The sequence below is a fragment of the Macaca nemestrina genome, chromosome 6 (genome assembly GCF_043159975.1).
Source record: "Macaca nemestrina isolate mMacNem1 chromosome 6, mMacNem.hap1, whole genome shotgun sequence".
Taxonomy (NCBI): Eukaryota; Metazoa; Chordata; class Mammalia; order Primates; family Cercopithecidae; genus Macaca; species Macaca nemestrina.
The window spans coordinates 119403523-119426030 of record NC_092130.1 but is presented as its reverse complement, the minus strand read 5'-3'; the positions used below and the strand labels follow the sequence as shown (position 1 = coordinate 119426030).

At 43.4% G+C, this 22508-nt stretch overlaps 1 protein-coding gene, 1 non-coding gene and 1 pseudogene across 3 annotated transcripts in view; 2 read left to right on the top strand and 1 right to left on the bottom strand.

Moving 5' to 3' along the window:
• The window catches only part of LOC105499398 (ankyrin repeat domain 55), a 139135-nt gene that overhangs the window by 7235 nt on the left and 109392 nt on the right, over nucleotides 1-22508 (bottom strand). For both annotated transcript variants that reach the window (XM_011771949.2, XM_071098908.1), the window contains 3 exons: nucleotides 21927-22111; nucleotides 10957-11124; nucleotides 5323-5987 (listed from right to left, as the gene is read on the bottom strand). In XM_011771949.2, coding sequence (XP_011770251.2) covers nucleotides 5323-5987; nucleotides 10957-11124; nucleotides 21927-22111 — 1018 coding nt within the window. The remainder of the gene's footprint in view (nucleotides 1-5322; nucleotides 5988-10956; nucleotides 11125-21926; nucleotides 22112-22508) is intronic.
• On the top strand, nucleotides 13123-15323 carry LOC105499493 (small ribosomal subunit protein uS5 pseudogene; annotated as a pseudogene).
• On the top strand, nucleotides 20676-20780 carry LOC112423201 (U6 spliceosomal RNA). Its single transcript, XR_003013675.1, has one exon. It is a non-coding gene; the product is annotated as a U6 spliceosomal RNA (small nuclear RNA).

Here is a 22508-nt window from a genome sequence, read left to right as displayed (position 1 = left end):
TGGTCTCGAACTCCTGACCTCAGGTGATCTCCCCACCCTGGCCTCCCAAAGTGCTGGGATTACAGGTATGAGCCACCATGCCCAGCCGCAATGGCTCATATTTATAATCCCAGCATTTTGGGAGGCCAAGATGGGTGAATTGCTTGAGGCCAGGGGCTGGCTCTAGACTAGTCTGGGTAACAAAGTGAGACCCTTGTCTCTACAAAAAAATGATGACAAAAAAATTAGCCAGAGGAGGAGGTGTGTCTGTAGTTCCAGCTACATGGGAGGTTGAGATGGGAGGATTGCTTAAGCCCATGAGTTTGAGGCTGAAGTGAGCTATGATCAAGCTACTGTACTCCAGCCTGGGTGACAGATCCTATCTCTCTCTAAAAAAAAAAAAAAAAAAAAAAAAAAACTCTCCCTCTCTTTTGATAAATTACTATGATAAACACTCAGCAATTATTTAATGTATGATCAAATGACTAAGCTCCTTTCCATTTTTAAAACCGTATGACTGTATCTAAACATGAGAAGAAAGTTCATTAAAATCAGTTGCAAAAGCATTTTAGTAAATTTACACCCCTTAAAACTGATTTATAGGCTGAAGACACTTGGGAAATTTATCTTACCATGACTCAGTTGCCTAGAATGGCTCCTAGTTATAATCAGCACTCAGAAAAATTGGTTGAAAAAAAGTATTTGATATAGGCCGATTCCATTGGAGAATTTCACCTTTCCTTTTCTGTTATTCTGCTGCCCCAGGATTTTTCTAGTTATTTCATTGTATAAGTGAGCAAATCCCCAAACCACATTTATTGAATTTCCTTTTATTTCAAATAAGATGGAAATTTTTGGGTGGCACATGTGTCAGAACGTACTAATTCTCTACCCAATATCTACTCCCTCACTTAGAAACAGAAATCCAATTTTGGAGGGATAGCAACATGGCCAGCTAAAAGACTCCTTGTTGATAGTTGTGAACATATGACCAAAGTTTAGGCCAATGAGACGCAAGCGGAAGTGTGGGACTTAAGCCAGATGAGTTCTTAATGGGAGCTGATTCACATGGGGACATGCATTTCTCCCCCTTCTACTTCCTTCCTCCTGCTCCATCAGCCCCTCGAGGACAGAAGCCATATGTTGGGTGACGAGGCACATAGATGGAAAGAGCCTATGTTGCTTGTGATTGTGGAGCCACCAAATGTCTGGGAACTGCCTACTTCAGACCAGACTTCTTTCATGTGATAGCAATAAACTATTTTTTATTTTTTATTTTTTTTGAGATAGGGCCTCACTCTGTCACCCAGTCTGGGGTGCAGTGGTGTGATCTTGGCTCACTGCAACCTCTGCCTCCCAGGCTCAAGTGATCCTCCTGTCTCAGCCCCCCAAGTAGCTGGGACCACAGGCATGCACCCCTACTCCTGGCTAATTTTATTGTAGAAACGAAGCTTCACCATGTTGCCCAGGCTGGTCTTGAACTCCTGAGCTCAAGCAATCCACGTGCCTTGGCCTCTCAAAGTGCTGGGATTGCAAGTGTGAGCCACTGCCCCTGGCTGTGATAGCAATAAAATTCTATATTGTTCAAGCCCCTGTGACTTTGGATTTCTTTTACAGGAAGCTGAACCCCATCCTGACTGATATAAAAGAGACAGGCCAAGGCTGTCTTTGGAACGGAAAAAGAACAAGACTTTCAGATTTTCACATGATTTTCATAACAGAAGGTATTCGTTTGGCTGGGACAGGCCTAACTCTGGAAAACAGGATGGGTTGAGGCCCTGAAGTGTCAAAAGGTGGCAGACCACTGTGTTCCCTTCCTGATCCTTCTGCAGAAAAAAATGCAAACACTACCTGTGCCACCAGCCAAGTGCTTCAGTGCTTTGTGGAGGAAGCAAAATCTTGAATGGAGTTTTTCTCAGACACCAGGAAACAGCCTTTATGTGCTTATCCATATTTATCCTATGCCTAAATATGTATAAAAATATGAGTGAGGGAGCCATATTCTATCTCAAAGGTTTCAGGCACTGGGCACACGTCAAAGGGTGAAGAGAGTCAAATTCAATTGCATATTAAACGCAAAGGAATTTTGCTCATTCTAAAAAAATATATGGCCCTTTTCTACTTTTTAAAAAACACATTGCGGCCGGGCACTGTGGCTCACGCCTGTAATCTCAGCATTCTGGGAGGCCGAGGCGGGCAGATCACGAGGTCAGGAGTTCAAGACCAGTCTGGCCGACATAGTGAAACCCCGTCTCCACTAAAAATACAAAAATTAACCAGGCGTGGTGGCACATGCCTGTAATCCCAGCTACCCGAGAGGCTGAGGCAGAAGAATTGCTTGAACCCAGGAGGCGGATGTTGCAGTGAGCCAAGATCACGCTACTACACGCCAGCCTGGGTGACAGAGTGAGACTCTGTCTCAAAAAACAAAACAAAACAAAACACCAAAACAAACAAAAACAAAACAAAACAAAACACACACACACACACACACACACACACAACCACCCCCCCAAAAAACCCCACATTGTTGTCTTTTGTCTTTCATTTTTCTACTCTTAGAGAAAAATGGCTTCAATAAATAAATAATTTTTTCTCTTAATCCTACTGTAAGAAAAACAACAACTGAAAGAGACAGACGCTGCAGGGAGCCGTGATTGTGCCACTGTACTCTAGCCTGGGTGACAGAGTGTGACCTTGTCTCAAATAAATAAATAAATAAATAATAAATTCTTTGGTGTGATACATTTGTTTAAAAAGTGGGATATGTACATATTTCATATCATAAGGCCTGTCTGACACTCCATGGAGAGACGGTGGAGTGGTGTGGACTGAACTGAACTGGGGACAGTGGTGTCTAAGTGGACAGTGGTTACTCAGATCCAGCCAATTATTGCCATGTGGGAATTTGTGTGTAGTGTTGCCAGATTTTCTAGTTTTTCGAGAGAAGCTAGAATTCCAGATTTTTATATAAAATTTCATAATTTAAAAATATTGACAATTAATTCACTTAAAAACAAGCCAAGGTACTGTGGCACCGAACAGGCTTTGGAAGCTGTTTTGCAGCCTCTGCTGCTTTTGAACAATGGTTCAATGAATCACCAGTGGATCTTTCTTTCTTTTTTTTTTTTTCTGTAGAGGTGGGGATCTTGCTACATTGACCCCCTGCCTCAACCCTTCAAAGTTCTGAGATTATAAGTGTGAGTCACTGTACCCAGCCTATGGATCATTTAAAAAATAAAAATAAATTCTTTAGTGTGATAAATGTATTTATAAGGTGGGGAATAGATACATACACGTTTGTATAAAAATGCAAATTCTATGCCAGGCTTGGTGGCTCACGCCTGTAATCCCAGCACTTTGGGAGACTGAGGCGGGCAGATCACAAGTTCAGGAGATCGAGACCATCCTGGCTAACACAGTGAAACCCCATCTCTACTAAAAATACAAAAAATTAGCTGGATGTGGTGGCATGTGCCTGTAGTCCCAGATACTTGGGAGGCTGAGCAGGAGAATTGCTTGAATCTGGGAAGCGGAGGTTGTAGTGAGCTGAGAGCACACCACTGTGGAGGTTGCAGTGAGCTGAGATCCCGCCACTGCACTCCAGCCTGGGTGAGAGTGAGTCTCAAAAAACAATATATATATATATATACACACACACACACACACATATACACACACATATATACACACACACACACACATATACACACACACAAATTCTTAGGCTTGGAGTGGTGGCTCATGCCTGTAATCTCAGCACTTTGGGAGACCAAGAAGGGAGGATTGCCTGAGGCCATGAGTTCACCACCAGCCTGGGAAACATAGTGAAACTCCATCTCTACAAAAAAAAAAAAAAAAAAATAGGCAGATGTAAGGGTGCGTACCTATAGTCCTAGCTACTCAGGAAGCTGAGGCAGGGGGATCGCTTGAACCCAGGAGACAGAGGCTGCAGGGAGACGTGATTGTGCCACTGTACTCTAGCCTGGGTGACAGAATGTGACCTTGTCTCAAATAAATAAATAAATATTTAAGTAATAAATTCTTTAGTGTGATACTTTTGTTTAAAAAGTGGGATGTGGCCGGGCGCGGTGGCTGAAGCCTGTAATCCCAGCACTTTGGGAGGCCGAGACGGGCGGATCACGAGGTCAGGAGATCGAGACCATCCTGGCTAACACGGTGAAACCCCGTCTCTACTAAAAAATACAAAAAACTACCTGGGCGAGGTGGCGGGCGCCTATAGTCCCAGCTACTCGGGAGGCTGAGGCAGGAGAATGGCGTGAACCCGGGAGGCGGAGCTTGCAGTGAGCTGAGATCCGGCCACTGCACTCCAGCCTGGGTGACAGAGTGAAACTCCGTCTCAAAAAAAAAAAAAAAAAAAAAAAGTGGGATGTGTGCATATTTCATATCTAAAAATGGAGATATATGTGTGTAAAATATCTCTAGAAGGATAAAAAAATTCATTTTTTTTTGACATTTAGCTTTGGATGAGGGACACTGGATAGCTGGGGAAGACACAAGAGGGAGAATTGCTTTGCAACCCTTTGGTATGTGTTGAGACCTAACCCATAAATGTGCAAATGTGTTACCTTTCTACATGTGTCCACACGAGGCATGGCCATTTTCCCTGTTCCCTCACCAAAATTTTGGTTCAGTAGGTCTGGGGTGGAGATTGAATGCCTAATTTATAAACAGTCACACAAACAAACTCCTCATAGGTGATTTGCCACACACTAGTTAAGAATCCTTGCTAGTGGAAATAGTAATATTCTTGCTCCAATCTGGTACGTACCACACATATTTTCTGGAAAGATGAGAAGGCACATATTTGTACTTGATGATTACTTGAAGAGGGGAGAAGCAGAACATTTTCTTTTCTTTCTTTCTTTTTTTTTTCTGAGACAGAGTCTTGCACTGTTGCCCAGGCTGGAGTGCAGTGGCATGATCTTGGCTCACTGCAAGCTCTGCCTCCCGGGTTCACGCCATTCTCCTGCCTCAGCCTCCCAAGTAGCTGGGACTACACGCGCCTGCCACCATGCCTGGCTAAGTTTTTGTACTTTCAGTAGAGATGGGGTTTCACCGTGTTAGCCAGGATCGTGATCCGCCCACCTTGGCCTCCCAGAGTGCTGGGATTGAGCACCGTGCCCGGCCAGAGAAGCAGAATGTTTTCACAGCCCAGAAATCTCAAATCCAGTGCACTTTGGGAGAAAAGGTGGCTCTAATCACTCATTTTATTCTCACCCTGCCTTCTAGACTATTGTCATCCAATTCCTAGCCTAGAACTGTAGGGGACATTTCCAGTATAGAGCCTGCTGAGAATGAAGACGAAATGAAGAACATTACCTGATGATGGATTATGTAGATGACGAAGATGTGGTGGCACAGAGACCTCCTGGTGACCAGGCCGGACACTGAGCAATCTGTCCAGCAGCTTATCAGAAGAAGACACAGTCCAAACTTTGTAGGAAAATACCTGATTAGAATCACTCCTCCAGGGGTTATCTAGTAACATCTGGCAGCCAGTTCTGTTATTTAATAAATCCTGCTCACTTCGACTTTTCTGAGATCGCTGGGCCATATGATGAGGACCAGAGCTCAGGCCTGCATGGGAAGTGGCCCCATGGGAGGCTGTTAGGAAGTTACTGCCCAGGGTGATGGGTGGGAGACTCTGCGTTCTGATTGGTGGAAGCCCCTTACGGGCCAGTGGTTTCTTTTCTGATAAGGGATATTTTGAATTGTCTGAGATTTTCTTCTTAAATTCAACCATAGCCATCTGATCACCAGGCTGTTCTTGGCAGTTGGTACCCACGATGCTATCAAAGGTGGTGATGATGTCATTGACTTCCGAGGTGTCCTCATCTCTGTATCGGTCCCTGCTGGGATCCTTCTGATGGGCTCTCTGCTCTTCTTTCTTGTTTTTGCAGAATATTTGGTTGAGCATGTTGAACCGTCCCTCCTTCTTCTGGGGCCGACTGCTCTGGGAGGGAGGGGGTCGAGTAGGCTCTGTTCTATGCAAATATAAAAGAGCAGGGATGATATGTGAGAATAGGAAGTAGAGACATCACTAACTGAAATACCGACCCCCTATTCCACATGCTTCATCAGGTTTTCTGAGATCCTTCCTAGACACCCCCAAAGCCTTCTCAAGTTAAAGGTGGTGTGAGGAACTCACAGCACCCCTGGCAATGCTGCCCAGAAGACGCTCTTTGCCATGGGCAGTCTTTGCCCAAGGAGGACGTTTCTTATATTTTTCTTGCTCCTTCAGGGGATATCCTTCCAAAATTTACACCTGGATCGTCTGTTTTCAACAAGGGGTTAACTAAACTGAAAACTTGCTGAAAGTGTTGTTCTCACATCTCAAGGACAGTCAGTAGGAGCGCGAGTTGAAGTCAGAGATGAAGCCTAAGGGTTTGAGTTCAGGCTTCAACGAGCAGAAGGATGGAGGAGGTTGCTGAGGTGGGGGGAGTGTGGTTTTAGGCTTTCTGTGAAAGAGATCCTAGAAAACCTGGACCTAGTGCTGACCAACTGACATTATCCCCCTCAGGCACCCCCTCCCCATTTTAAGCTAAAACTTTCCTGTTGAAAAGTACTTTTTAAAAAAGTATGCTAAAGAACAGGCGTGGTGGCTCATGCCTATAATTCCAGAACTTCAGGAGGCCGAGGTTGGAGGATCACTTGAGGTCAGGAGTTTGAGACCAGCCTGGGCAACATGGCAGGATCTCGTCTCTATTAAAAAAAAAGAAGAAAAGAAAAGAAAACCAAGGAAAGAAGTTTTAGTGTGGGCTCCAGTGAGAGAAGAGGAGGAGTGCATGTCCAAGGTCGGGCGTGGCTGCAGAAAAAAGTGAGCAATGCCCAATGCACAGGCAAATTATAAAGGAAAAAGGCCAGCAGTTGTCGAGAGGTTCCCTGAGGTGCTATTCTGTTTGTGTTCCTTGGAAAATTCTGTGTGATTCTCTTTTGAGGCTCCAATTGACTTAATGCTTTCTGCGGTATGAATTAACGATGAAACCTGACCCATGTGTGTGCCCCTAAGGGTCAGATTGCAACATTACTTTCTGGAGTGAGATATCGCAATCTGCAATTTGAAAAACATCACCACTTATTTTGGATGCCTGTAACGAATGTTTTCTCTAAAGGTCACACAGTGCATCCTTTGAATCTTTATTCCCATGATGTAGTCTTATCTTTATTCTTTCACCTTCCAATGGGCTTTTTGAAATATTGAATTCTAGACTTCTAATACTACCAGAGAGATCCCCAGGGCACCTCTGACATTCAAGTTCCCCTACAAAGAATATGTCCCTCTGTGAATTGATGCTATTGCAGCATCTTGTGTAAGCCATCTCCTCCCCTGTTACGGCTCGTGCTTTAGGCCTCTGGGTCTCAAAATGGGGTCCACTGAACCCTTAAAGAGGGATCCCTGACTTTTTCAGGGGTTTCATGAGGTTAAACTCTATTCATAATAACACCACAACGTTATTAGTCTTTTTCACTGTGCTGCCTTGCATCGATGGTGCAGTAGAGGTGGTGGGTAAAATGGTGGCTGCCTCAGTTCAAATCAGGACAATAGGGGCATCAATGTACTTGCAGAAAAAAAAAGTCCTTTAACTTAATAATGTCCTTGTTTAGGTAGTACAAGTTATTAATTTGATTAAATATTGACTTGAGTACCCTTGTCTGACAAAATAAGAAGTGATCGTAAGCAATTCTACTATATACAGAGGTGTGATGATTGTCTTGGGGTAAAGCAGCTGTGCAATTGTTTGAGTCATGGGCTGAACTGGACACTTTTTTCACGGAACACCATTTTTATGCCTTACAGACAAACTAGGGTTATGTAGAGCTAAGTATTTGCAGAAATTTCTGCAAAATAAATAAAGTGAAATACGCAGAAACAGAGAGTGAAACAGTGGTTACCAGAAGTGAGGGTGAGGTGGGGGAATGGGAGGTGTAGGTCAAAGGGTACAAAGTTGCAGTTAAGTTTAAGTGTTTCTCATGCCTCAGCCTCTTGAGTGTCTGGGATTACAGGTGCATGCCACCAAGCCCAGCTAATTTTGGTATTTTTAATAGAGATGGGGTTTTGCCATCTTGGCTAGGCTAGTCTTGAACTCCTGGGCTCAAGTGATCTACCCGCCTTGGCTTCCCAAAGTATGGAGGTTACAGGCATGAGTCACTGTGCCCGGCCCATCTCACTAGGTATATTTATATCAAAACATGTATACCATATATATATATATTTATATATATGTAAATAAAATAAAAATATATTAAAATGAATAAAGTGGGCCAGGCATGGTTGCTAGCCTGACCAACATGGAGAAAACCTGTCTCTACTAAAAATACAAAATTAGCCAGGCGTAGTGGCATATGCCTGTAATCCCAGCTACTCTGGAGGCTGAGACAGGAGAATTGCTTGAACCCGGGAGGCAGAGGTTTCAGTGAGCCGAGATTGTGCCATTGTACTCCAGCCTGGGCAATAAGAGTGAAACTCCATCTCAAAATAAATAAATAAAATAAAATAAAATGAATACAGTGAATATTTCATTTCAAGATAAATAATTGACAGTTATTGTAGCCAATGACGAAAGTCTAGCTTTCAAGTAAAAACTAGAATTTTGGAAAACTTATATTCACATTGTAAGCTTGATAGCATCTCAATCTATAAAGCTTTTCCAATGAGATTGGTGGTAACACTAACAAATGTGACTTTTTGATATTGTATAATGAAATGTGTCATTTGGAAGATCTTTATAATTAAGTGAACCAATATTTTCCAAATGACCAATACAAGGTGTTAATAAAATCACGCATGTGTAGAGGGCCCATTTAAACTATAAGGTATAGTAATGTATTCTAATGTGACAGAGTACAAAAAATTCATTGATATGGTGAGAATCCACATTGCAATTAACCTTTAAGAAACTACTACTTGTTAAGTTGTGATATCGTATCAAAGAAAAATACACACAATTGGCCGGGCACGGTGGCTCACGCCTGTAATCCCAGCACTTTGGGAGGTTGAGTGGGCGGATCATGAGGTCAGGAGATCAAGATCATCCTGGCTAACACAGTGAAACCCCATCTCTACTAAAAATGCAAAAAAATTAGCTGGGCATGGTGGCAGGTGGGTGACAGAGCGAGACTCCGTCTCAAAAAAAAAAAAAAAAAAAAAAGAAAAATACACACAATTGTCTGAAAAGCCTATTGAGATACACCTGCCTTTTCCAACTGTGTATTTATATAAGGCCAGATTGTTTTTACATACATCAATCAAAACATGATACTGTGGCTGGGCATGGTGACTCACACTTCTAATCCCAGCACTTCGGGAGGCTAAGGTGGGAAGACTGCTGGAGGCCAGGAGTTTGGGATCAGCCTGGGTAGCATAGTGAGGCCATCTCTCCAAAAAAAAAAACAAAAAACAAGAAAACCCAGCTGGGCATGGTGGCACATGCCAAAAGTCCCAGCTACTCAAGAGGTTGAGGTGAGGGGATCGTTTGAGCCCAAGAGTTCAAGGTTGCAGTGAGCCATGATTATGCCTCTGCTCACCAGCCTGGGTGACAAGTGAGACTCTGGCTCTAAAATTTAAAAATAAATAAATAAATAAGCAAACCCCAAACCCAAGAAACAAAACACATTATATTGCAACAGAGTGAATGCAAAAAGCAGATGTGGAACCCACTTTATTTATTTATTTATTTTTTTGAGACAGGGTCTTGCTCTGTCACCCAGGCTGGAGTGCAGTGGTGCTATCTCAGCTTACCGCAACCTCCACCTCCCAGGCTCAAGTGATTCTCCTGCCTCAGCTTTCCCAGTAGCTGGGGTTACAGGCATGCACCACCACGCCCGGCTAGTTTTTCTGTTTTTGGTAGAGATGGGGTTTCACCACGTTGGCCAGGCTGGCCTAGCTGAACTTCTGACCTCAGGTGATCCACCCGCCTTGACCTCCCAAAGTGCTAGGATTACAGGTGTGAGCCACCATGCCCAGCCCCCAGCTGTATTCTATTAAGCTTGTATTAAGCTACCAAAGAGATTTGCCAAAAATGTAAAACAATGCTACTCTTCTCATGACAATATCTTTGTTTTGGGAAATAGAAATATTAAATACAACAATTTATTTTTAATTAAAAATATAATATTTATGTTCACATGTAAATGTAATGTTTATTATTAATTTAAGTGGATAAAAATGCATATTTTATTAAAAATTTTTCAGTTTTAATTAATTAATTAATTTTTTTTGAGATGGAGTCTCGCTCTGTCACCCAGGGTGGAGTACAATGGAGTGATCTCGGCTCACTGCAACCTCCACCTCCCAAGTTCAAACTATTCTCCTGCCTCTGCCTCCCAAGTAGCTGGGATTACAGGTGCCTACCACCATGCCTGGCTAGTTTTTGTATTTTTAGTTGATGGGATTTCACCATGTTGGCCAGGCTGGTCTTGAACTCCTAACCTCAGGTGATCTGCCTGCTTCAGCCTCCCAAAGTGCTGGGATTACAGGCATGAGCCACCGCACCTGGCCTCTCAGTTTTAATTTCTAATGCCATAAATATTGATAGGTTTGACTCTCATAAATAAAAGTTATTTGGGGGCCCTTAATTTTTGAGAGTGTAAAAGTCCTGAGAACAAAAGTTTGAGACTCACCAAATTAGGCAAAAGGGGGATTTAGAGGATGTGCCAAAAAGAGAAGAGGAAAGAGAGAAAAGGAAAGAAGAGATTCAAGTTCAGGGAATATTAGGCTGATGGATTTGGGCTCACTACTATCATTTTGCTCCAAGAACACTTTATTCTGTGTTAGATAATGGCAAACATAAATTATATAATCATTTAATGTCTTTAATACTATGTAACATTAATTATATTATAAAAGTATAATAATATTATTATTGGTTTGCACCTTGGCAATTTAAAACATTTCATCCGAATTTATAAATATTTGAGGAGAATAGAAAAATAAGTGGCTCGTGGTGTACCCACCTGCTCTCTTGGGAGAGGAGTTTGACACACGCCGTGTGACCGCAGTACAGAGCGTAGGCCAAGGGCGTGCTTTCATTGATGTCCCGCAGGTTGCTATCCATTCCCAACTCCAGCAGTGACTGGACACATTCCACCTTCCCTGCAGCTGCAGCCCAGTGCAGAGGTGTCCTGGAGGGGCCATGTGGAAAAAGCACAAGTGTCTGAGCACGTTGATTGTTCAGGCTTCTTAGCCAGCAACAGCTCATGCTCAAAGTCAGGTTGAGGTAGGGAAAATCTTGTTGCCATTTACAGTATAGAAATAGTAAGTGTTAAATGAGCCCAAAGGATGATGGTAGACATGTGTAGGGGCCTCTCCTCTGGCTCTAAGTATCCCTGCCTTCTGGTCTCTCTGGGCTTTCTGACAATTTCCTAGAAGAGGAAGTAGTGGGTCAAAGGGTATGAACAGTTTTGAGGTTCTTTATACGTAGTACCAAACTGCCTTCCAGGAAGATTGAGTCAATTTGTTCTACCAGCTATGTTCCTCCTCCTTCTCTAATACTGAGTATTGTTACTCACTTTAAAAATCTTTGTCCATTTGGTAGGCAAAATATGCTTCACTGTCGTTTTCCTTTCTATTTAATTTATAGTAAGGTTTGAACTTTTGAAATATAAGTTTATTTTCTTATTTTTATTATTTATTTATTTATTTATTTATTTTTTTATTTTTATTTTTATTTTTTGAGACGGAGTCTTGCTCTGTAGCCCAGGCTGGAGTGCAGTGGCCGGATCTCAGCTCACTGCAAGTTCCGCCTCCCGGGTTCACGCCATTCTCCGGCCTCAGCCTCCCAAGTAGCTGGGACTACAGGCGCCCGCCACCTCGCCCGGCTATTTTTTTGTATTTCTTAGTAGAGACGGGGTTTCACCATGTTAGCCAGGATGGTCTCGATCTCCTGACCTCGTGATCCGCCCATCTCGGCCTCCCAAAGTGCTGGGATTACAGGCTTGAGCCACCGCGCCCGGCCATAAGTTTATTTTCCATTTGAGTTTCTTCATTGAAATGACTAATGCCTTTTGTCATTTTTCTGTTAAAGTATGTGTTTTTCTTACTAATTTGTATGTGCTCTTTGTATTAAATACATTGATCTTCTATAGGTTATGTTTATGAAAACATTTTCTGTAATTTGTTACTTGACTTTTATTTTTATTTTATTTTTTGAGGTGGAGTCTCACTCTGTCACCCAGGCTGGAGTGCAATGGTGTGGTCTTAGCTCACTGCAACCTCTGCCTCCTGGGTTCAAGCGATTCTCACACCTTAGCCTCCTGAGTAGCTGGGACTACAAGCACGTGCTACCACACCTGGCTAATTTTTGTATTTTTAGTAGAGACGGGGTTTCACTATGTTGGGCAGGCTGGTTTTGAACTCCTGACCTAGTGATCTACCTGCCTCGGCCTCCCAAAGTGGTGGGATTACAGGTGTGAGCCACCATGCCCGGCCAACTTTCATTTTTAAATGATTTTTCTATAAAACTTTGAAAAATAATCACATTTAATTCCTTTTTCATTTTTTCTTTCTTTCATGATCTTATGTTAAAAAAATCCTTCGTGGCTGGGCACAGTGGCTCATGCCTATAATTCTGGCACTTTGGGAGTTTGAGGCAGATGGATCATCTGAGGTCAAGAGTTCAAGAGCAGCCTGGCCAACAAGGAGAAACACCATCTCCATTAAAAATACAAAAATTAGCCAGACATCATGGCACATTCCTGTAGTCCCAGCTACTCAGGAGGCCGAGGCATGAGAATTGCTTAAACCCCAGAGGCAGAGGTTGCAGTGAGCTGAGATTACGCCACTGCACTCCATCCTTGGCAACAGAGCAAGACTCTGTCTCAAAAAAATAAAAATAAAAATAAAAAGTCCTTCATTAGCCAAAAGGTGGGTAAATATTCACCAGTATTTAAACCTTTATTAAATTGTATAACCAGTGTTTTCTTAAGAGAATAAAAAGAAAAGCCATAGACTGGGAGAAAATATTTGCAAATCACATAGTCAACAAAGTATTACTAATACTAGTAATTAGTATATAAAATCTTTCAGAACTGAACAATAAGAAAATAAAACAATTTTAAATATTAGCAAAAGATCAGAATAGACATTTTGTCAGAGAAGATATATGGATGGTAAATAAGCACATGAAGAGGTACTCAATAATATTCCAGTAGTATTGGAATACTACTCAGTAATGAAAAAGAACAGACTGCTGATATATGCAACAACATAGATGAGTGTCAAACGCATTCTGCTAAGTGAAATAAATCAAATAAATCAGTCTCAAAGGATGACCTACTATATATTTCCATTTACATGACCTTCTGGAAAAGGCAAAACTATACAGACAGTTAACTAATGAGTGGTTGCCAGGGCTTAGCGATGGGAAAGGGCTTGACTATACAGAAGGACATGAGTTGATGTTGGAATTGATGGAATTGTTCCGAATTCTGTTTGTGGTGGTAACATGAATTCATGCACTTTATGTACACCATAAAAGTAAATTTTACTGAACATAAATAAAAAGAACACCAGTATTCTAGATTTATTTGGTTTAAAAATAAAAAACCATGGCTGGGCACTGTGGTTCGCGCCTGAAATCCCAGCACTTTGGGAGCCAGAGGTGGGCAGATTGCTTGAGCCCAGGAGTTCGACACCAGCCTGGGCAACATGGCAAAACCCAGTCTCTACAAAAAAAAATATAAAAATTAGTTGGATGTGATGAGTAGGTGCCTGTAGTCCTCGCTTCTCAGGAGGGTGAGGTGGGAGGATTGATTGAGTCTAGAGAGGTTGAGGCTTCAGTGAGCCGAGATCCTGCCACCACACTCCAGCCTGGGCAATGGAGTGAGACCCTGCCTCAAAAACCAAAAACTGAACAAACAAACAAAATCTGTGTGTGTGACTATATGCGTATTTTGGTATGTGCAGTGAGGTCAAAGCCAATCTGTTTTCGTAATTAACACAGCCAACTCTTCTCAACACCATTTCTTTTTCTTTTCTTTCTTTCTTTCTTTCTTTTTTTTTTTTTTTTGAGACAGCGTCTTGCTCTGTTGCCAGCCAGGCTGGAGTGCACTGGTGCAATCTCAGCTCACTGAAACCTCCGACTCCCTGGTTCAAGCGAGTCTCCTGCCTCAGCCTCCCGAGTAGCTGGGATTATAGGCACGGGCCACCACACCCAGCTAATTTTTGTATTTTTAGTAGAGACAGGATTTCACCATGTTGGCCAGGATGGTTTCGATTTCCTGACCTCATGATCCGCCCTCCTCAGCCTCCCAAAGTGCTGGAATTACAGGCGTGAGCCACCGCGCCCAGCCCTCAACACCACTTCTGCTTCTTCTCCCAGAAAACACCAAACGGCGGATGACACCGGTGCAGCGGCCCCGCCCGGAGGCCCTGGAGGCCCTGGGGGCCCTGGGATGGGGAACCGCGGTGGCTTCCGCGGAGGTTTCGGTAGTGGCATCCGGAGCCGGGCGGCGACCCTGCGGGGCCGGGGTCGAGGCCGCGGAGTTCGCCGAGGCAAGGCGGAGGGTAAGAAGTGGATGCCGGTCACCAAGCTGGGCCGCTTGGTCAAGGACATGAAGATCAAGTCCCTCTAGGAGATCTACCTCTTCTCCCTGCCCATTAAGGAATCTAAGATCATTGACTTTTTCTTGCGGGCCTCTCTCAAAGACGAGGTTTTGAAGATTATGCCGGTGCAGAAGCAGACCCGTGCTGGCCAGCGCACCAGGTTCAAGGCGTTTGTTGCTATGGGGGACTACAATGGCCATGTCGGCCTGGGTGTCAAGTGCTCCAAGGAGGTGGCCACCGCCATCTGTGGGGCCATCATCCTGGCCAAACTCTCCAATGTCCCCATGCGCAGAGGTTACCGTGGGAACAAGATCGGCAAGCCCCACACCGTCCCTTGAAGGGTGACAGGCCGCTGTGGCTCTGTGCTGGTGCGCCTCATCTCTGCACCTAAGGGCACTGGCATCGTCTCAGCGCCTGTGCCCAAGAAGCTGTTTATGATAGCTGGTATCGATGACTGCTACACCTCAGCCCAGGGCTGCACTGCCATCCTGGGCAACTTTGCCAAGGCCACCTTTGATGACATCTCTAAGACCTACAGCTACCTGACCCCTGACCTCTGGAAGGAGACTGTATTTACCAAGTCTCCCTATCAGGAATTCACTGACCACCTTGTCAAGAACCACACCAGAGTCTCCATGCAGTGGACCCAGGCTCCAGCTGTGGCTACAACATAGGGTTTTTATACAAGAAGAATAAAGTGAATTAAGCCTGAAAACAAAAAACAAAAACAAAGACAAAAACAAAAACAAAACAAAACAAAAAACACCATTTCTTCATGTAGTGGGATTATATTTTAAGATCCTGATGTCTATACATATTTTCTACCTCGCCTGTTTCCCCTATTTAAGGGGATGATTGACATTGTGCTCAACCTCAGCGGAGGGATATTGCGAAGTCAGGGAGGGAAATGTGTTTTTGCTTTCAAAAGCCAAGTTTGGGACTCAGAGCAACTTCAGAGCAAAGGCAAAATATTTAACTAAATATCTGAATGGAAATGGCTTTCCCAGCACTGGAAAGGGGGTCCCCCTTCAGTGGTCAAGGTGGTGTGACAGCTGGGCACCCTGACTCACACTTGTAATCCCACCACTTTGGGAGGCGGAGGCGGGCGGATCACGAGGTCAGGAGATTGAGACCATCCTGGCTAACACGGTGACATCTTGTCTCTACTAAAAATACAAAAAATTTGCAGACTTGGTGGTGCATGCCTGTAATCTCAGCTACTCGGGAGGCTGAAGCAGGAGAACCCGGGAGGCGAAGGCTGTAGCGAGGCGAGTGCTACTCCAGCCTGGGCGACAGAGGGAGACTCCGTCTCAAAAAAAAAAAAAAAAAAAAAAAAAAAAGTGGTATGACAAGAGCATAAAGGACCACTGGACTCAGGAGCAAAGGGGTCGAGAACCTTGCTTCACTGGCAGAGATACTAGGAGCGAGGGATGGGGAATGTCTGTGGTGTGTCTAGGCAGTGGGACCACAGGCAGGCCAAGATGGCGCCCATGCCCAAGCACGACATGGACACAGCTGAACATCATCCGACCTGAAGGGATAAGGACAGAAGACGAGGGGCCACCCTCCATCTCTATTCCTATACACCCGTTGTATAAAATTCCAGAACCAAGGCACACACAATAAGGGAAGCCGGGTGGGGGGCTTTAAAAGATGAGGTTAGGTTTCCTACTAATCTAGCGAGATAACTCAAAAATAGAAGTTAGGTTAAATTATAGATAAAAATCATTATAACTTTTAAAACTGTGAGTTGTAAAATAACATAAATACTTGACATAGTAAGTGTTCCGCCACTTTTTTTTTTTTTTTTTTTTTTTGAGATGGAGTCTCGCTCTGTCGCTAGGTTGGAGCGCGGTGACCCCATCTCGGCTCACTGCAACCTCCGCCCCCCGGGTTCAAGCGATTCTTCTGCCTCAGCCTCCCAAGTAGCTGGGACTACAGGCACATGCCACCGTGGCCAGTTAATTTTTGTATTTTTAGTAGAGATGAGGTTTCACCATGTTGGCCAGGTTGGTCTCAATCTACTGACCTCATGATCCACCTGCCTCAGCCTCCCAAAGTGCTGGGATTACAGACGTGAGCCACCGCATCCGGCCAGTGTTAGATTGTATGCTCCATGTGGGAGGGGAATGGGAGCCTTTCACTCACTGTGTGATTCTAGCACCCAGCGTGGTGCCTGGCACATATAGAGGCTCTCAATAAGAAAGTTTAATAAATCGATACTTTTGTGTTACTGCTTTCATTATTGTACCAAAGACAAAATAATTCTGGGTAGTATTAGACCCTGATTTTTTTTTTAAAACTCTGTGAGTAGAAGTAAGAATTTCAACTATTCATTTAAAGAGCGCCTACTGTTTTCTAGGAGGTTAAGGCTTGGATTTGTCTTGGATGAAGAACTCTGCCTGTGTTTTGGTAACCTGTCCCAGTGGGTTTTTAAGTGTGCCTAATGTACCGCAAATACTTTGATCTAAAACAGAAGTTTGAGAAGCTGAAGCTTAGCTGAAGCATATAAAAAGTCAACTTGCTGGGAGATAGAGTTGCATCTCTGAAGATTATCATGACTCTTAAAAAAAAATGTTTCTTTCTTAAGTGTAGATTTATAGCTGCTCTGTGCCTATGCATTATTATTTTTGGAAGCTGTGGACTTGTAGTTGCTTTAGGCAGTTGCCAGCAGGAGATCAGAGTTGAGAGCTTGGAGGTGGCCTAAAGACAATTAGCCCTGGCCGTCAGGTCATCCAGGAAAATACTGTGAAAAGGCACTGGACGTTTGATTCTACCCATAGTTGTATTCAAGATTGAATAAACTAGGCCAGGCACGGTGGCTAACACCTATAATCCCAGCACTTTGCGAGGCGGAGGTGGGTGGATCACTTGAGGTCAGGAGTTCAAGACCAGTCTGCCAACATGGTGAAACCCCTAATCTACTAAAAAAAAAAAAAAACCAAAACCCAAAATTAGCCAGGCATGGTGGTGCACACCTGTAGTCCCAGCTACTTGGGAGGCTGAGGCAGGAGAATCACTTGAACCAGGGAGGTAGGGATTGCAGTGAGCTGAGATCGTGCCACTGCACTCCAGCCTGGATGACAGAGTGAGACTCTGTCTCCAAAAATAAAATATTGAATACACTATATTTTGGATTAAGTACTGATGTCACAAAACTATGTTCTGATTTTTTTCTGGGGATGTAGGGAGAGGCAAAGGGCAAAGGGAAAGTTGACATTCCTTTTTTGAGATAGGGTCTCACTCTGCCACCCAGGCTAGAGAGCAGTGGTACGATCAAAGTTCACTGCAACCTTCACCTCCCAGGCTCAAGCGATCCTCCCATGTCAGCCTCCTGAGTAGCTGGGACTACAGGCATGTACCACTAAGTCTGGCTAATGTTCATATTTTTTGTAGAGATGGGGTTTTGCCATGTTGCCAAGGCTGGTCTCGAACTCCTGGGTTCAAGTAATTCATCCGCCTCAGCCTCCCAAAGTGCTGGGATTGTACAGGTGTGAGCAACTGCGCCTGGCCCACGTTCCTATGAATGGGGTCTTCTGTACAAAGAATGATTATCCCTCCGGTAAGTCACTCGGGAAATGGGCAGTTCTGGGGGAAAGGAGGTCATGGAAGACCTCTCCTCAGGCCTGAACCCTGGGCAGAAGGGCACTCCTGAGAGGGCCAGGTGGTCTCTCAGGCCTGGAGGCAGCCTGGGAGCTGGACAGAGAAGGGCTGGGTTGGGTGTATCTGTGAAGGGGGTTGGACATGAATATTTGGAGAGCATATATGTATGTATATTGTGTGACCCCAGAATTCCCAGGTACAGATTGCATCTTCTGTCAATTAAACACCTTTTTCTGTTATGCTAGTAGCAGCAATTTTATAACACCTAATAGGGCCATATATTTTTCAACACAGTGATCAATCACACTGCATATTTGAACCTGGCAGATATGATTAATTCCATTCTATGTGAGAGAGGTCTCCAGGTGACATTTATTCTGAAACAAGATGGGTCCCCAGCAGATTATGTCCTTCCATTTAGAGAGACTATTGCCAATAAATTCAGTAGATGGAAGACTGGATGTTGATCCAGTCAGGCTTACCAACATGTGATGATTCACTCAGAAGCTGTGTGAAATACTCCTTCATGACAATTACTAAGACCGACTGTTTAAATTCCTCTGACCATCAATATGGAAGCCATCCAGAAGAACAGGATTTTGCTGAGTAATGAGGGGAGCATATAGATAATCTCTAAAATACCCATGTCCTTGGGGCCAGTCTGTGGTACCTAATTTCAAGTTGTCTAAACTTTAGCCCCTTTCTTATCTCTAAGCTTCAGGATGTCCTGCAAACACAGTCAATCTGCCTCAGTTATCACAGCAGGGGGCTAAAGGGCAGGGCCTGTGATTCAGAAGGAATTCAGCAGAGACAAGCAGTGGGCGGATGTGGTGGCCGCTGAATGGCAGGAGATGATGGGTCCAAGGATGCAGCATTGGTTGAGCTATCAGTGACTGAGGAATGATTAATGAAACATGTAAACATTCCCCAGAGAATTCCCAGAAATACACAGAGAGCAGAACTTGGTAACAGACTTTCCTCTCTGAAGATAAGTAAATTGCATATTAAAGGGAACTGTGACCTCACAGACTGATGAAATTTGAGACACTTAAGCTGCATATGCTGCTTCTGGGCTATGAGTTCTGTGTCATATCTTAGGTAAGTACTACAATGTTTTAAATACCATAGACTTATGATGTGTTTTACTATCTGGGAGGCCTAGTTCTTCATATTTCCCTTCTACTTCTTTTTATTACTACCTTACTTTTCTTTCCTTTCCACAAAAACTTTCAGTAGGAAAAACTTACACTAAAAAAGAGAAGAAGGAAAGGGAAATCACAATTATTGTGAATGCTTAAAGCATATAAACCTATGCAAACTTTGAAAAATTCAACTTTTTTTTTTTTAACTTTTTTTTGAGAAGGAGTCTCACTCTGTCATCCAGGCTGCAGTGCAGTGGCACAATCTTGGCTCACTGCAACCTCTGCCTCTTAGGTTCAAGCAATTCTCCTGCCTCAGCCTCCGGAGTAGCTGGGATTACAGGCGTGCACCACCAAGCCCAGCTAATTTTTGTATTTTTAGTAGAGACAGGGTTTCACCATGTTGGCCAGGTTGGTCTTGAGCTCCTGACCTCGTGATCCGCCCACCTCAGCCTCCCAAAGTGCTGGAATTACAGACGTGAGCCACCGTGCCTGGCCCTGAAAAATTCAACTATTAACAGAAGCTTATAGCTTCAGCATGAAGGCAGAATTGCATGTTTAGCTGCAGAAAACATAGAAAAAAAATGGAAGCTAGGATTTGATCAGTACATGAGGCCTTATGAGTTGAGCACTGGAGCGGAAAGGACTCTTCTGGATATTTTACTTCCGTTTGAACTCTCCTTATCTTTTGTACTTTCTTTTCTCCCGTTAGTTTTACTTTCCACCCTGAGGCCTAGAGAACTGGATTTTCTTTGCTAAGTGGGTGGTATTACAAAATGGGAACTATTCTATTCAAAGCTGGTTCTAGGAGTGTTTTGAAGTAGATAAACTTTCCCTCAGCCTGCCTTTCTGAAATTTGTTCTTTTTTTTTTTTTAAAAAAAAAAAGGTTAATTCACTTTTTTCCTCATGTAGCTTATGTCCTTCTACTTTCTTACTTGCTTATGATCAACACCTGCTCTTAGGAAAACACCTACTTTTTTCTTTTCTTTTTCTTTTCTTTCTTTCTTTTTTTTTTTAGACAGAGTCTTGCTTGCTTAGTAACCCAGGCTGGAGTGCAATGGCGCTATCTTGGCTCACCACAACCTCCACCTCTTGGCTTCAAGGGATTCTCCTGCCTCAGCCTTCTGACTAGCTGGGATTATAGGTGTCCCCCACCAAACCTGGCTAATTTTTGTATTTTCAGTAAAGACAGATTTCGCCATGTTGGCCAGGCTGGTGTCAAACTCCTGACCTCAAGTGATTCACCCACCTCGGCCTCTCAGAGTGCTGGGATTATAGGCATAAGCCACTGCACCTGGCCGAAAAATGTCTACTTTCAATGATTTATACTTTAATTTTACTTAAAGTCATTTAACTGTCTCCAACTTCTGAGACCTATGTAGAGCCCCCCATTTTTTCCCTGGGTTAAAAGAATTTCAGGTATTAATAGAGGAGATTAGCATGGCCCCTGCACAAGGATGACACACACATTTGTGAAGTATTCCATATTTTATAAAGTAATTTTAAAAAGAAAAAGAAGAATTTCAAGTATCTGGGAGCATCACGTATCTGGAGCTTTCTTGGGGTATCTAAAATTATGATAAGTAGGCCGGGCATGGTGGTTCATGCCAGTAATCCCAGCACTTTGAGAGGCTGAGGCGGGCAGATCACCTGAGGCCAGGAGTTCAAGACCAGCCTGGCCAACATGGTGAAACCCTGTCTCTACTAAAAATACAAAAGTAAGCTGGGTGTGGTGGCAGAAGCCTGTAGTTCCAGCTACTCAGGAGGTTGAGGCAAGGAAATCACTTGGACCCGGGAGGTGGAGGTTGCAATGGGCTGAGGTTGCACCACTGTACTCCAGCCTGGGCATGAAAGCGAGACTCTATCTCAAAAAAATAAAATAAAATAAATAATTATAAGTAGGGGGCTAATTTTGCACTTCAATACAAGAGGATAAAGAAACCAGAGTGCTCAAGTCTACTTATTTTTGATAGGCTTGTTTGTTGTTATATTTTTCTTACATTTCCATTGATTCAGTGCCTAACCAAAACAGTTTAGATAAGCAGGGCGTTCTACGTGAAAAGCTGTAAGTTTGAAAGACAGGTGTACAAATCTTCATTTAGTATCTAACTAGCTCTGACAGAAGTCTTTTTACCTTTTTGTACCCAGCTTCCTTTTTCAGACAATACATCTTTGATGATCGAAAACAACAACAGCCTGAAAAAGTTCCTTGTAGTTCTAGGAGCCCAATAGTCCAGAATACAGTCTTTATTATGTTCTTCTCTGGATAAAAGAACTGGTGGACTTTAGAACATAATCCAAGAATGAAGAAAACAAAAATCTCAAAACCTACCTTTAGGAACAAAAAGGGCACATAGCAGGAAGCTGAAATATAGAACGCCTTCTGAGAGCACGGAGAACATTTAGCAAAAAGTGGAAAATCTGACAATACTGTACAGTCACAGTCTTCCTCTCCATAACAATAATTTTTCCTCCTCTCACTAAAATAGAGCAATTTTTATTGTCACAGGCACATGTGTATTACTGGCAATAAGGATATAGCTGTATAGGACACCTCCTTAAACATCTTCTTTATTTTAAGATTCAGTTAGGGGGAAATGACTAGGCGTTCCCAGCACTTTCTGGTTGCCACGGATACCTGTCATCCACATCCAGAGCCTGCAGGTTACACTCAGCGACTCTTGCCAGCTCATGAATAATATCGCTGAAGCCTGCTGCTGCTGCGATATGTACACATGTCTTCCCACTCTCATCATCATAGTTGATTATGGATGGCCCCTGGTGATGGCTCAGGATGATGGAGCACAGAATCCTATTTCCACTCTGGAAAAGAGAGTCAAAGAAAGCTCATTATATACAATCCAGTGTTCTTCTCTGTCTAGGCATGTTAAGATAAAAATACAAAGGAGAAAAAGGAAAAAGAAAGAAAGAAAGAAAAAAGATGAAAAGAGAAAAGAAAATGGAAAAAAAGAATAAAAATACATTCTATCTAAGCTCTCCAACAAATTTCCACTTGTTTCAAGTCACTGCAGAGATTTTTGTCTCCCATAGGAGCTAAGTTGTCTTCTATAATTAGCGAATGAAGAATGGACTGAAATTAAATACATGTGCAATGGACTGACATCAGAGCTAGAGTGATGGATGGGCCACCTAGACAGCAACTTGCTCATTAGGTCTGATCATTTGTGCCCCCATTTGCTGCAGAGGCTGACCACCAGGA